Genomic DNA, 16241 nt, shown 5'->3' with positions numbered 1-16241 from the left:
ATGCCCCAAAGCATCTTCCTTTTAGGACCGGCGCTAGACTTCCTCTCTTTTCTATAAGATATAAAAGGCGAAATTGATGCTCTTAACTACCCCTTTTTCTTTGAAAAAATGGAACGAATCGTCGATTTCAAACTGAACTAACCCTTTTTTGCCCGCCCACTTACCCCTTCTTCATGATCCGGCTTGTCCGTGATATGAGAATACCTTTGCTCGAAACGGATTCTGTTAGCGCCAAACTTAATATGATGCCTGCTACTGTGACTTCCAGTCCTCTTGCCCTATTTTGGCTCCCACTCCCACTAGTTCCTGGTCCCTCCAGCTTCAGGTTGTTTTCATGAGTGCGAAGAAAGCGGACTCCTTTTCAATAGAAAGGAAGAAAAAGAAAAGAAAGAAATATAAAAATATAACAGAAGCCATAAATCACACCGCATAGATGAAATGGAACAATAAATGAAGAAAACCTGAACGGAGAAACAATAATTAAAGCCTTTTTGAAGCTCGAAAAAAGTCGGAAAACTGTAAATGAAGCTTACATCACCTAACCTAAAAAGATTTGTGCATATTTTGAAAAAGAACCTAAATCTAAGACTACCCATCAATCATCCAACACAACCAACTATTCAGAAAAGAGAAATGAATTACAGAACTCAGTGAGTGAAATAATACGGCGATCCAAAATAATGGAATAAAAGACCTAGGAACGAGCAAGGAAGATTTTTAATCGAGAAATAGGTTTGATTGTCCATCTTTTTGATATATTGGATATCTATATTTGATATATTGGATATCTATATAAGGCATTCTCCGGATAATTCAAATCGAAGCAATTGGATGTCCAATTCGGGCCTAGATGACATGACTGATCAATAGAAATACTCAAACACTCCACTTTTATCATATATTCCATACATCACACTAGATAGATATCATATTCATGGAATATGATTCACTTTCAAGATGCCTTGGTGGTGAAATGGTAGACACGCGAGACTCAAAATCTTGTGCTAAAGAGCGTGGAGGTTCGAGTCCTCTTCAAGGCATAATATTGAGAATGCTCATTGAATGAGCAATTCAATAAGAGAGCTCGGATAGCAATACCGATTCGATCCGAGCTCTCTTGGAATAAGTTCGGCAGCGGATCACGAAATCTTGGTCATCTTCTCTATCTAATGAATGGGGAGTCCGCTTTAAAATCGTCCGCCCTGCACCCACTCCCCGAGTATATGCTTCAACAGGAATTACACAAGGGTAGATTATAACTAGTAAAATGACCGCCCGTAACCCAACATATAAAGTACATTACATAGCATTACATAGTCCGTTTTAGGGATTGGCGACTTACCCATTCAGTGACTTTGGTACTGGACGTTCCCCAAACGGGTACTGTCGGGTCGGGTGAATTCAATAATAGACGCCTGTTGGCATTCCAGCCTTCCTTCGCCTTTCATGGCCACATATCTTTATGGCTAAGGAATGGGAAATCCTTATCCTGTTCCATGAATCCAATTTGCATTTCATCCGGGAAAATCCATCTTTTTCTCAACAATGCCTTTGTCATTTGATCCAATAGTGTTCCGTTAGATGGGAACAGATTTGATAAATACTGATAACTCTCGGATAGAGTATTAGAACGGAAAGATCCATTAGATAATGAACGATTGGTTCTAAGCCATCTCTAGCGATTAATCAACAATTCAAAGTGCTTTTCTTGTGTCTTCTTGATAAACCAACGTTTATATAGAAATGTAGGACGATTTTTTTGGGGAGTAAGAAGCCCCTTTGACATTTCTTCATCTGCAAATAATTCTCGATGTGAAAACACAGAGACAAAGGTCTGAGCTTTGAATAGGAAAAAGAGTGGATCTACAGGGTCCCAAATGAATTGGCTTATTCGAAAAAGGCCTTGTTCTTTGGAAGATATATCTCGTGTCTGGTACTGCACGGTTCCACTCTGCAAGAACTCTGAATCATTCTCTTGAAGCTCATCCCCTTCATCATAAACGATCCGCTTGCCCCGAAATGACCTGGACCAATAGGGAAATCCCAATTCATTGGGCCTTTCGATACAATCAAATAGAAAGCCCCAAGGGCGCCATATTCTAGGAGCCCAAACTATGTGATTGAATAAATCCTCCTCTATCTGTTGTCGCTCGTCCCCCTCTTCAAACTCTGATTCGTCTTTTTCATAGAGAAATCTCTGATCAAGGATAGAACAAGTTCCATTTTGCATCATATCTAAGGGATTCCTTGGTTCGGGTCGAAGAAGCAATGTCACTCGATCCTTATCAAACTGACTGCATGCCCGTGAGGATCCCACCAGAGCGCCTTCCACTTCTAATAGGCCACGAACTAGACCAGAATCATTCTCAACGAGTCCATAAGGAGTGATCCCATTTTTTTCATCAGGTCCGGGTAGAGACCAAAGATCTTGAGTGACCGATCCGGCAGAACAACTCAACTTCCTCGTTAGCCAGTCTGGCTCTCGACCTGCTTCAGTCTCTCTGGCTGCTGGGACTATTGCAATACTTCGTTCTGCTACCTTCCAATGTTGCTTACTACCAATCCGATAGCTAACCTTGCTTTTTGTCTACCTTATTAGTAACTGCTATATTCGGAGACTTTACCTAAAGAAAACGGAGACATAGAACTACTTGGATTCCATGGTTTCTCAAAGAAATGCCCTTATCTCGATCTTTCTTAGAGGCTCTAATTGATTTCTCGTTAATTTATTAATCATATAAATTAACAAATCAATTACTTTAACCATTGTTCTCATATTAATTTATTAATCACATAATAAATTAACAAATCAACTATCTATTTCCAATTAATATATTAATCATATAATATATTAACAAATCATTTCCTCATAATTTCCAATTAGTTTATTAATCATATAATAATTGAATAAATCATCTTATCTCTATAATGTCATTCTAATCAAGTTCTAGTTATGAGGGCAACCCAAAAAAGACTTTGTTTTTAATTACAAAAATATATCAATTTAATTATTGGCTTAGATACATTAATCTAACAATATATTGCTTTGAGTACATATATGCATACTTCTCCATGTTGGGCTTGTGATTCAGCTTTGTCAGTTTCTCTCTTCTCATATATTCATGTTTCTTTGCATTATAATGGTTGAAATTTTATATCCAATTAATTATGACATACAACTATAAAGTTCATAAACCAGTAAGTTCGCATCCTAATGTATGCATGTCATGACCCTTTAAATGACATTGGTTATATAGCTTATAAATAGCAACATGTGTCCATTTTTGAGTTAATACATGTCAAATAATGCAACATACTTCATGCAAATACCTTAAATGTAACAATGTATGAATACAAAAGATAATACACGTATACAACCATGAATCGTATTCATCATCTATAATAAGTAATAACTTTATAAACTTAAATATCATCTATAATAAGTAATAACTTTATAAACTTAAATATCACTTTGATCACATATTTTTAAAATTATTCTTAAAATTTTTAAATGATCTGTAATATGATATATTTTAAGATAAAAAAATATGGAATAGAGTAAATTACACAAATGGTCCTTATGGGTTGGGCTGATTTGCGCGCTGGGTCCCTAACTTATTTTTTTAACTCGGAAGGTCCCTACTATTTGTTTTTGTTACGCGCTTGGTCCCTACTGTTTGTTTTTGTTACACGTTTGGTCACTGTCTTACCTAAAAAGACTATTATTTAAATAAGAAAAAAATGATGAGGTATGTAAGGTAAGGTGATGGTTGGGGTTGAGTTGAGTTGTGTTTATTTAAATAAATTAAAAAATCAAGGGAAAAATAGTTTTTTTAGGTAAGACAGAGACCAAGTGCATAACAAAAACAAATAGTAGGGACCTTCGGAGTTAAAAAAATAAGTCAGGGACTAAACACGTAATTACTCTAAACCATATGGATCATTCATGTAATTTAATGTAATTTACTCTATGGAATATGATTTAGTTTAAGTAAAATAAAGACAAAATTACAAAAATGGTCCCTGTGGTTTACTAAAGGTCACAATCTCAATCCTTATAATTTTTTTATGCAAATGGTCGTTGTGGTTTGCAAAACTTGCAAGGATAACCCTTTTTACTAACTCCGTTAAAATTTTTGCAAAACTTACAAGGATAACCCTTTTTACTAACTCCGTTAAAATTCTAACGTTAGTGCATCCAATGTGGGGGTATTTTAGTCTTTTTCAAGTATAGGAGGGACTGAATTCGTTACATTTAGCAAACCAAAGGGACCATTTTTTGTTATTTTTCTTAAAAAGTCAAGAAAATGGGTCGAACTCACCACCTCCACCTCTTATGCATATACTTGGTTCCAAATGAGCTGATCAATCCCATGTTTTTACTTCCTAAAACTAATTATATAGTAAGAAAACCGTTAAAACATAAATAATAAAAATATACAAAAACATATTTTTTTTTTATTTTTTTAATCAAACAAATATATTTTTTCGTATTATAAAAAAATATATACAAATAAAGTTTTATGTTTTTTTTTATGTAATTTGCTTTGTAAAATATGTTTTTTATATGTTTAAAAATACATTTTCCGGCAAAAAAAAAGTTATGTTGTTTTTAATACATATTTTTTTAACCGAAAAACAGTATTTAGAAAACCTATTGGGCCAATACAAAAACTTATTCGACCGATTTTGCATTCCAATAAAATGTAATAACATATTATATAAAAAACGTATTTTTTAAATACATATAAAAGCATATTTACATAAAAAAATAAGTTAATTGTATACTGTTTTTCGGTTTAAAAAATACGTATTAAAAAAAATAACATAACTTGTTTTTTTTGCTGGAAAATGTATTTTTAAATATATAAAAAACATAGCAAATTACATAAAAAAAACATAAAACTTTATTTGTATATATTCTTTTATAATACGAAAAATATATTTGTTTTATTAAAAAAATCACGAAAAAATATGTTTTTGTATATTTTTATTATTTATGTTTTACCGGTTTTCTTACTATATAAATGAGATTTAGGAAGTAAAAACATGTGATTGATCCGCTTTAAAGTATATGCATAAGTGGTGGAGGTCGTGAGATCGACCATTACCACCTTAGTTTCTTGACTTTTTAAGAAAAATAACAAAAATGGTCCTTTTGGTTTGCTTAATGTAACAAATTCAGTCTCTAATATACTTGAAAAAACTAAAATACCCTCAGGTTGGATGAACTAACGGCAGATCTTGACTTTTTAAGAAAAATAACAAAAATGGTCCCTTTGGTTTGCTTAATGTAACAAATTCAGTCTCTCATATACTTGAAAAAACTAAAATACCCTCACGTTGGATGAACTAACGGCATAATTTTTGACGGAGTTAGTAAAAAGGGTTATCCTTACAAGTTTTGCAAATCACAATGACCATTTGCATCAAAAAAAAATTATGAGGAACCACAGCGACTATTTTTGTAATTTTGTCTAAAATAAATCGTTAATGTTGCTAATGTGTGAAATCTCCATGAGCAAACACAAATAATAGTTTGTTCTTGATTTTTTTTTTTGTTTTTGATTGATGTCTTATGTTTAAAATACACGTAATTACAATCTAAAAAGTCGACACTCTAGATAAAAATACGAATTTACAAAGTATACTGAAAATTAAAATAATAAATATATTTACATCGTCTTGTATTATTTTCTAATACCTTTTTAGTAAATTGTTTGTTTAAAAAAATTTATCAACATAGTTTATAAAAACAAGAAATTTAAAAACAGAAAACCAAAAAGACGGAAACAAAAATAAAATATAGTTATGCTTATTTAACCATGTTTGCACATTTGTTCCCAAAGGAATAAGTCAACAGCTTCTTAATTAATGTCAAAATTAATCCAAAATATTCGTTGAGTTCAAAATTTAATGCTACAGCCTACAAGTCCACAACATTGCTTATAAGATTGAATTATATTTAAAAAGTTACTTTAATTAATTTTCATTTCATTTTTTACTTTAAAAAGAATTATTTTATAAAAGAATTTAAAATACATAAAAAATAAACATACATATTCACATTTTTTTTACATTACATACATGAAAATCGTATAAAACTAACTTTACGATAAACGTAAATATCTGATTGGGAAACTTTTTAGTTAAATTTTACAAACTATAAAAATTAAATTAAAATAAAAAATAAAATTGTGGGGTTTCAAGTAGCTAAGTACTAACGAAGAAGTAACTATGATCTGTTTCACACACACTCACACAACCCCCGTTTCTCTCTCTCTTTAACTTTTGAATTTTATTTTGGTTTCTTTTTCCAACTTTTCCACCAGGGGTGCTTTACTTTGTTCCCAATCTTCTTCGTCCATCTCTATCGTGTTTAGATTCTCTATCATCAGTGCGACTGTGTGTTGGAGTTGGAGTTCTTCACTCAAGCTTCATCAATGGCGGACATAAGTCACCCGCCCATGGAACAACTTCAAGACCTGGAGTACTGTATAGACTCCAATCCGCCATGGCGTATGCGTCCTTCTCCTTCTCCTTCACCTTTTTTTTAACACAAAACGTTTGAGAAGGGTTTTAGCTTTTTATATTAAGTCGCAGGGTTTTACCTCTCGAAACAGAGCATCCGATAGAAGTTACCATGCAATCTTCTATCCCGATTTCAAAATTGGGTTGTTTTGTTTTTGGATTTTTGGGTTTCTTGGGAAAATTTTTATAATGTTGGATTATTTTATTTTTATTCTCTGGAGATGGCATTTCTGGGATGAGTATGTCTGTCAGGTATAGAAAATTATTCGTGTTTTGTGATGGAATTGGGAACAGGAAAAGCAGAACACCAATGCGGTTTTTTTTTAAAATAATTTCTTCTATCGAAATGTGTAGAAGAAAAGTCAAGGGTTCAGAATGTTGTCTTTGATTATTTATTGACCAAGTGGGTCACCCAATTTTTCATCATTTTCCTAATAATTCCTTCTTTTTCTTGTTCGTAAAAAGGAAGAACAAATCTATCTTTTTTGGATTGGAATCATTCAGAAATCATGATGATTTGAATGTGATCTTTATGAACTATAATTAGGGTTCTATCAAATCCATTCTCTTAAATCATGATCGGTGATTGCTAGTGTGCTACTTTAGGGTTTTTTTATAGCAAACAATACATAGAAATAAATACGAAATCAAGATTCATATCTCAAATTCTCAATTAATATAACATTGTTTTGCAGCCGAAACAATTCTATTAGCATTTCAAAACTACATTCTTATGCTTGGAACAAGTGTAATGATCCCTTCACTACTAGTCCCTTTGATGGGTGGATCAGATGTAAGCATATTTTAATTTTCTTCCTCTCCCTTTCTCCTATTTTTAATTCAATTTTTACTTTTTTAAATAATTTTCTTGTAGGGTGATAAGGCGCGTGTTATACAAACATTACTATTTGTAGCTGGGATCAACACACTTCTTCAAACACTATTTGGAACCAGGTTACCTGCTGTTGTTGGAGGCTCATTTGCTTATGTTATGCCCATACTTTACATCATAAATGATTCATCTCTGCAACGAATCCCCGATCATCATGATGTATGTTGTAAAATGTCTTTTATGCCCTTGATTACATATATAATGGTGAAAGAAATCTTTGTGTAAAATTGATTCTGCAGAGATTTATACAAACAATGCGAGCTATTCAAGGAGCTTTAATCGTTGCTTCCAGCATTCAAATTGTTGCTGGTTATAGCCAGCTTTGGGGTCTCTTCTCGAGGTATATTCAATCATTTCCAACCCTTAAATTCTATTTCATTTTCCTTTCTTTTCTAATTTTAATTTTGAAAAAAAAATTGCAGATTTTTCAGCCCACTTGGCATGGCCCCTGTTGTTGGTTTAGTTGGTTTAGGGCTTTTTCAGCGTGGATTTCCCATGGTATGTTGTCGTTCATTTCATTTCTAAACAAAAGGGTAAAATAGTCATTTTACTCTGATTCAGACTTAATCCAATACATGAATACATGACTTAATGTTAGTGCCATTTCAGCTAGGAAATTGTGTGGAAATCGGGTTGCCTATGCTACTTTTAGTCATTGGAGTTTCACAGGTAACTTTTTTTTTTTTTTTTGGGGGGGGGGGGGGGGTAATTCATTTCAATGATGTATTATTGCGTTAAAGAATCTAATAATTCCTAAAAAATTGCAGTATTTAAAGCACACAAAACTACTGAAAGAGGTTCCGATTTTTGAGAGGTTTCCTGTATTGATATGCATATCAGTTATATGGATCTATTCAATCATACTAACAGCTAGTGGAGCATATAGAAATAGACCAAATGCAACTCAAATAAGTTGTAGAACAGATAGAGCAAATCTCATATCCACTGCTCCATGGTTAGTATTTATTACTAATAAACTATAAAACTTCATTTAATATCTTTTTACATATTTGGTTTTGGTTCTAAAATAGTAAAATCATGTGTGAGTTTTCAGGTTTAAGTTTCCATACCCGTTACAGTGGGGTCCACCTACTTTTTCAGTTGGTCATTCGTTCGCGATGATGTCTTCAGTTCTTGTGTCAATGGCTGAGGTAAGCGCGTGTCATAATTTTTAAAAAAAGTTCCAAATATGATTTCTTTTTTCTTTTTGTTTTTAATGAGATTTCGTTATGACACACACAGTCAACTGGTGCTTACAAGGCTGCATCAAGGCTGGCAATTGCAACTCCACCTCCTGCTTATGTACTTAGCAGAGGCATTGGCTGGCAGGTGATCAATTGAGTTCTTATTATATTATATAAAAAAGATGAGATTTTTAAGGTCAAAATCTTCAAGTCAAATTTGTTTTTTTTTTAATCAGGGAATAGGTGTGCTTCTAGATGGTCTTTATGGAACAGGAACTGGATCCACAGTGTCAGTGTAAGAACCAGTTGGTGCTATTTAAATGGAAATTGACATGTTTCATAATATTACATGTCTTTATATAAATGCATAATTAGACATGTAACAACTAATATGTGGAATTGGCTATAAGTTGATGAAATATCTGCAATTCCATAGAACAAGTTTGAACAAAATCATCTTGTTTCAGGGAAAACGTGGGTCTTCTTGGATTAACCAGAGTTGGGAGTCGAAGAGTTGTTCAAATTTCTGCTGGTTTCATGATTTTTTTCTCCATATTAGGTTAGTCTTTTCAAGATTTTATAACATTAGTCCCCTTTTGAGAATGTTTCTATATATGAAGTGATATTTTTTTTACTAAGATCCATATTACGTGTGTTTCAGGGAAATTTGGAGCAGTTTTTGCATCCATACCATTTCCCATATATGCAGCATTGTATTGTGTTCTTTTTGGGCTTGTAGGTATGTGACTACAACTCCTTGTGATATATAAAGTACATTTCCATTTTCTTTATTGTCTTTAAAGACTTTATGTATGCATGCATATATGGTTTTGTAGGTGCAGTTGGATTATCGTTTCTTCAGTTCACCAACATGAATTCCATGAGGAACCTGATAATCATTGGGCTTTCTCTGTTTCTTGGAATTTCAATACCTCAATATTTCAATGAGTATGTAACTCTACATCATGGGCTAGTTCGCACAAATGCTGGTTGGGTAAGTAGAACCTTATAAGTTGATAGAAAAAAGATTTAATTATGGTGAGGTGAGGTGACAAATAAAAAATGAAAATGGTTTGTTTTTGCAGTTTAATGCGTTCTTGAATACGATATTCTCATCACCACCAACAGTAGGGATGATGGTGGCAGTGTTTCTTGACAACACATTGGATGTGGTGAATTCAAAGAAAGATAGAGGGATGCCATGGTGGGTGAAGTTCAGAACATTTAGAGGGGATAACAGGAATGAAGAGTTTTATACGTTGCCATTCAATCTAAACAGATTCTTTCCACCAACATAACAAACACAAACAGATTTTGATTTTGCAGTTGAAAATCATTTTAACTTTATGGACAAGAATGTTCCTTTAATTTTGGGACTGATTAGGGTTGGTTGTTTTTTTTTGAGGGGGGCATAAGTTGAGAGAGTTAAAGCTTATTGTGTTGATCCATTAGGTGGTATTTTGTGTAGGAGCAGGGTACAAATATTGAAATGTAGAGCTTTTCATCATTGGTTCCTTTTTAGGATTCTAAACTAATAAAAGGAAATAGCATAGAGAGATTTGATCTCAGAGTTTGTGCTCCTTTTGCTTTATAGGTCTCTCTCTCTCTCACACACACATACACGTATTTATGTATACATTGATTGATATACATATACATGCATACATAATACATATACATCTTATATCCATATACCTTGTACATTCGGATAAAAACCAAAAGGTGTACGAGCAAAACAGGAGAACTTGGAAACCTTAAAAATATGTAGCTTAACCTTTATTGTATGTCAATTCGGATTGCTTGTGTATCTATGTAGCTTGCTTATAGCAAAAGCAATGTGATGTGTGGTATTTCACGTTTGGTTTAAAAGGAGTATTGAATTACTTTATAGTTAAACCTTGAAACTTAGTATCTTCTCAATGTAGTGAGACCCACTTATAGTGATATGATCATTTATCCTCATCGACATAGACACCAAGAAAGGTATTTACATCTTTAAGATCTTCTATTTTAAAGTCTGAGGATATGTCGTTTTGTTTATCGGTAATACCACTTGGAGTCGTATCGCATATCAACGTATCATTATATATATATATATATATATATATATATATATATATATATATATATATATATATATATATTAAAGCGCATGGGATCTAACAACAGGAATGTTTAGAACTTTAGGTTTTTGACTTCTATGGGGGGTTTCATAATTTTGGTCCCTTCAATATTTATCCATGCAATCTCCACCCAAAAGTATATCCAATTGTGCAGTCTCCACGTATCGTATATCAACGTATCATTAGCATAAATACAAGTCACCATTGTATATTGTTTTATACTTTTGGTGTATGTACATACATCTATATATAAGCATTGTTATGTTGAAATTAAAACACGTAATTTTGGTATTGAACATCTCATGCCAATGCTTTGAACTTGTTTCAAACCATATAATGACTTGATAAGTCTGCACACCTTGTTCTCTTTCTTTGAGATCGTAAACTATTTGGGTTGATCTATGTTGGCCTCCTGGTTTAGGTTTCGTAAAGATTAGTTTACATTCATAAATGAATGTAGTCTTTTTTTTTTTTAGAGTCGATATTGCTAAGTTCTTATAAAATCAATCCTAGAATTGAAGCATGGCTATCAGAATAATCAATACAATCTTTTTGTATGTAGTCTTCAGCAACCAATCTTACTTTAAACATATACATATATCCATCTTGGTTCAACTTTCTCTTGAAATCCATTTGGATCATATAGATTTCACTCCTTGGGCGAATACCATAACTCTTAAGTTTGATTACTAATGATTGCATGTATCTAACGATCTATTATTTTGTAGGGTTTCATAATATGGATAATTGATAAAAACTCTCAAAACAACAAATCTATCGACAACATCAACAGATCTTTCATTAATGAAAAATAAGATCCAGTTGGTTTTCACGAACTTACAATTCAAAACTCTCTACAATAACACTCACACTCAAATATACACAACAATCAAAAAAGGTTCTAGTCTACAAAACAAGTTTAACAAAGAATCAAACTCTAAACTTGAACAAACTCTAAAACGATAAAGATGAAGACGACTCAAGAACAGAGAGACTCGACTTGTGTGTAATGGTAAAAATGAATTGAATTGATCAAAATAAGACGGCTGAGCTTACATATATATCTCGGGTAATATCCACGAACCAAACCTGAATAAACCCGATCCATACCCTTCCTGAAAGATTCGCGTGCTTCTTCTCTTATACAGATATCATGTTATACCCCCTGCACTTACTGAAACAAACACAATATACCCAAATAACACAAATCCATTCTTATTCTTTTAGTAAACCACTTCTCAAAGTTTTACAGTTTCAACCCAGTTTTAGGAAAGCATTCAATGTTAATCTTGAACTATAAATAACACAATATTTTAACAATAATACTTATGAAAATTCAACAAAAGAAAAGAACAATCTTGAAACTGAAAAGCCATAGCACGTAACACCAATTTTTTTTAGAATATGTAAGAGTAAACTGGAGGTGTAGTTATCTTTCAAAGGGGAATGGTTATATGATGACAACCCTTGAATATGTTTGTGGTTAAAAGGGTAAAACCAGAAAATTTGTTAAGTATTGGGGCTATTACAATTACGCTACACGTAATTTACGATGTGCGACGCATACAAATTGACATAAAACGATAGTGTATGTTGCTATATTGGAGCTAGTAAAAGTTGGCATGGGAAGTAGATTTACGCGCACATAATTAATGTTATGGTAATTTACTATGCTAGAGTTGCGTGTGACACGACACATTTGTAAGTATGATGCTAGGATTGGAAAAGGGATGTGACGCATAAGAGATACCCTACGCGACGCGTACGGGAGATGTATGTGACATGTAGAATTTGACAGCACACAAATAGAGTAATTATGAGGAAATCGGTCATTTATCCCCATTTTCCATTCTAACCACTTTGAAACCTTCCTGGAGCAGGGGAGATCGAATTATAGTGGAGTGGAGCTCAAAATTGAAGCTAAACTAAAGGGAATCAAACATCTAACCTCATCACATGGATTAGATGTATTGTTTCTCTTCCTATACGTTTGAATGAAATTTCATGATGGAGTTGAAAAGTGGTGAAACCTTACTTGTTTGATCTTTAAATGGAAGGAAATTGTATTGATGTTGTTGTAGTGAACTTGGTAATACCATTTTCAAGATAATTGTGTTAAAATTATGATTAGATAAATGAATTGGAGATTTGGATCATAAACCCTAAGTTGGGTGAATTATGATATGAATGAAATTGAGTTTATAACTAAATGACTTAAATCATATAGATGACTTAAATCTGGAATATAATTAGTTTTGATGAAATAAATTAAGTCGTGTATGAATGACTTATACTTTGAGTTATTATGCTAAAGTTGGTGAAATAATGAACAATGTGACATTAAGCCCATGTATTAATGAATTAATGCATGTCCACAACTAATTTATGGAGGAATAGTTGTTATATAATTGGGGATTATGAACTTGATGAAAGTGTTGAATCAAGTTCAGCATAAGCGAGTTGTACCTTGATTTGTAATACTCAAGAATTATGTGTTATTTTGAAAATTAATGGAGTTTCTAAAACAAGAGCAGTTATGGAACTTCTAGAGTTGAAATTCTATTCATATAAAACTTTTCAAGGTGCGTAACTGTGATTCCCTCCTAGATATTTGATATCTAGATATGTACTTATTCTTGTATTATGTGAATGATACAATATATTGATTGTTGTTGATTTATGTGTTACGAGTGAGTATATGTATATAGTTGAGATATCACAACATACTAATGTTGTATGGGGTAATGAACTGATATAATTGAGATTTACAACATATTATTGTTGTATGGGGTAATAAGGTGATACAACTGAGATTTACAACAAATAATTGTTGTGTGGTGTAATAAGATAGTGTAGTCGGGATTTATAACATGTTATTGCTATATAAGTAACAAATTTTTATAGTTGAGAATGATAGCATATTATGGTTAACTTATACAACTAGAGTTATATTTAATGATTGGTTGATTAATATGGGGAGCATTTATAACAAAGAGTTATTCATGTATGTTGATATATGGAGATAAGAGTTTGAGTAATTTTATATATATATATATATATATATATATATATATATATATATATATATATATATATATATATTTCTAATTTTATAGTTGGTAATTTACTATCTTATTATGTGATTAGAAGTAAATTGTAGGGAGAACATTAATGAAACGGGGACAATGAAACCTAATAGCCTTAGTGGTAATATTATGGTTTAGGGAATGTTAAATCCTGGTGGTAGCCTTTGTGGCCATAAATATCATGGGTGAATGTTATCAGGGTACGATGGTAGCCTTTGTGATAATAATATCACCGTTGAGGATTTACAAGTCAATGATAGCCTTAGTGGTCGTAATACGATATTTTTATGTTTTTAAACAATAGTGGTAACTTGAGTGGTTGTAATACCACTTGGGAATATTGTTAAACAATAATTGTATCTTGAATGACTATAATACCATGGGAAATGTTTTTAGGGTATAGTAGTAGCCTGAGTGGTTATAATACCACGATGAACTGTTATTGAGGTACAATGGCAGCAGCTTGAGTAGTTGTAAGTCCATTATTGAGGGTTGTTAGTCGAAATGACAACTTTAGTAGTTGTAATATTTAATATGAGTATATATTGTGGGGATGTCAAAAACCTTCGTAAGACCCCAATCCCGCGAGACCCTGTTTCCATATGGGCAGTGGCGAATCTAAAATTCAAATTTATGGGTGTCGAATTCAATCAGAGGATAACATAGTCGAAGATGTTTGGTTAATTATCGGGTTGGATTGTCAATAACATCATCTAAATAAATTATAATTTAAATACCAAATAACAAACATAAGTTAAAAAATACCATCTTAGATAAATATAATTCTAATAGCAAAACCAAACATAATTTTAAAAAATATCATCTAAAATAAATAAATTTTAAAAATGATCATCCATTTGCCAATGATTGTTTGTTTGTTTTTTTTTTTAAAGTTGTGCCGTTACTTAATTATTATATCCATATGTGAATTATTAAGTTACGATGATTGAAATTAGATATATTGAGTTATCTTATGGAGAAAAGAGTTTTTAACCATAATTGGGTAGTTGAAAAAAATATTTACCATTAAATTTTAATGTCCTTTCAAAAATATTTATCAAAATAGTATTTTTCTCATTTTCTTTACTTTTAAGTTTTCTTTTAAGTTTTTTTTTTAAATATCTTATTTTCTTCTCTTTTATTCACCTTTTTATTGTTTATATATATATATATATATATATATATATATATATATATATATATATATATATATATATATATATATATATATATATATATATATTTCTAAATGACAACTTTTATTTTAGCTTTCTAACCTTTTTTACTGTTTTTTTTAATAACAATTTTTTTTTTCTGTTTTTTTTTTTCTTTTTTTTAAGTATTTGTTTTTCTTATACAACCTTTTTACCATCAAATTTTCGTCATCAAAAATTAAAAATACAATATATTTTAAGTTGCAAAAACTCCAACATTCACGTACAATATTTTTAAGGTAAAAAACAAACAAAACTTCAACATTGTTTGTTAAAAACACACCACAAAATAAACTCCATCATTGTTTATTACAAAAAGAAAAAAACATCACAATTAGCTTGAATTTGAACTAGTAACAAATCTTTACCAGTAAAAAAAAAAGAGGAAATAACCACAACAAATACCATAAAAATATTTTTTTTAAGAACCTTGACATTGACGGGCATTGTTTTAGATTATGCTCCGGTTGCCTACAAATTCCACAAAGATTGACATTTCTTCTTTCTTTAATATCCATACCGAAAACGATGTCCGTCTATGCTAAGGTAGTTCAAAAAAATATTTTATGGTCTTTCTTGTGGTTATTTCTTTTTTTTTTTAATTTTTTTTACAGGTAAGAATTTGTTACCGGTTCAAATTCAAGCTAATTGTGATGTTTTTTTCTTTTTGTAATAAACAATGTTGGAGTTTATTTTTTGGTGTTTTTTTTGTAATAAACTATGTTGAGGTTTTGTTTGTTTTTTTACGTTAAAAATATTGTATGTGAATGTTGGAGTTTTTGCACCTTAAAATATATTGTATTTTTAATTTTTGATGGCGAAAATTTGATGATAAAAAGGTTGTATAAGAAAAACATATATTAAAAAAAACAGAAAAAAAAATTAAAAAAACTATTATTTAAAATAACAGTAAAAAAAAGTAATAAAAAAAAACTAAAATAAAAGTTGTCATTTAAAAAATATATATAAAAAAACAATAAAAAGGTGGAATAAAAGAGAAAAAAAGATATTTAAAATAAAATAAAAAAAAACTGAAAAGAAAACTAAAAAGCAAAGAAAATTAGAAAAACACCATTTTGGTAAATATTTTTGAAAGGACACTAAAATGGTAAATATTTTTTTCAACTACCCCATTATGGTCAAAAACTTGAAAATGAGACTAGAGTTATTTTGCGAAAATCAAGCTCATCATTAATTGAGTGTGAAACCAT

At 31.3% G+C, this 16241-nt stretch overlaps 1 protein-coding gene across 1 annotated transcript; it reads left to right on the top strand.

The window, feature by feature from the left end:
• Positions 1–6240: 6240 nt before the first annotated feature.
• Positions 6241–10175, top strand: LOC145054257 (Xanthine/uracil permease family protein). Its single transcript, XM_079002406.1, has 14 exons — positions 6241–6519; positions 7227–7324; positions 7406–7582; positions 7663–7763; positions 7846–7921; positions 8033–8092; positions 8191–8378; positions 8478–8574; positions 8666–8752; positions 8844–8902; positions 9075–9166; positions 9269–9346; positions 9444–9601; positions 9693–10175. The coding sequence occupies exons 1-14, from the start codon at positions 6444–6446 to the stop codon at positions 9903–9905; spliced, it is 1560 nt and encodes a 519-aa protein (XP_078858532.1). The 5' UTR covers positions 6241–6443; the 3' UTR covers positions 9906–10175.
• The last annotated feature ends 6066 nt before the right edge of the window (positions 10176–16241 follow it).

Source organism: Lactuca serriola, chromosome 5 (assembly GCF_051521515.1).
Source record: "Lactuca serriola cultivar US96UC23 chromosome 5, Lser_US96UC23_V15, whole genome shotgun sequence".
Lineage (NCBI taxonomy): Eukaryota > Viridiplantae > Streptophyta > Magnoliopsida > Asterales > Asteraceae > Lactuca > Lactuca serriola.
The sequence above is the reverse complement of the archived record's forward strand: the minus strand, read 5'-3'. Positions and strand labels throughout refer to the sequence as shown.

Coding starts and splice junctions, on each gene's coding strand:
- LOC145054257 (XM_079002406.1), top strand. CDS start 6,444: ATGGCGGACATAAGTCACCCGCCCATGGAACAACTTCAAGACCTGGAG. Junction 8,575..8,665: donor TTCTTGTGTCAATGGCTGAG/GTAAGCGCGTGT, acceptor TGACACACACAG/TCAACTGGTGCTTACAAGGC. Junction 9,602..9,692: donor TTCGCACAAATGCTGGTTGG/GTAAGTAGAACC, acceptor TTGTTTTTGCAG/TTTAATGCGTTCTTGAATAC.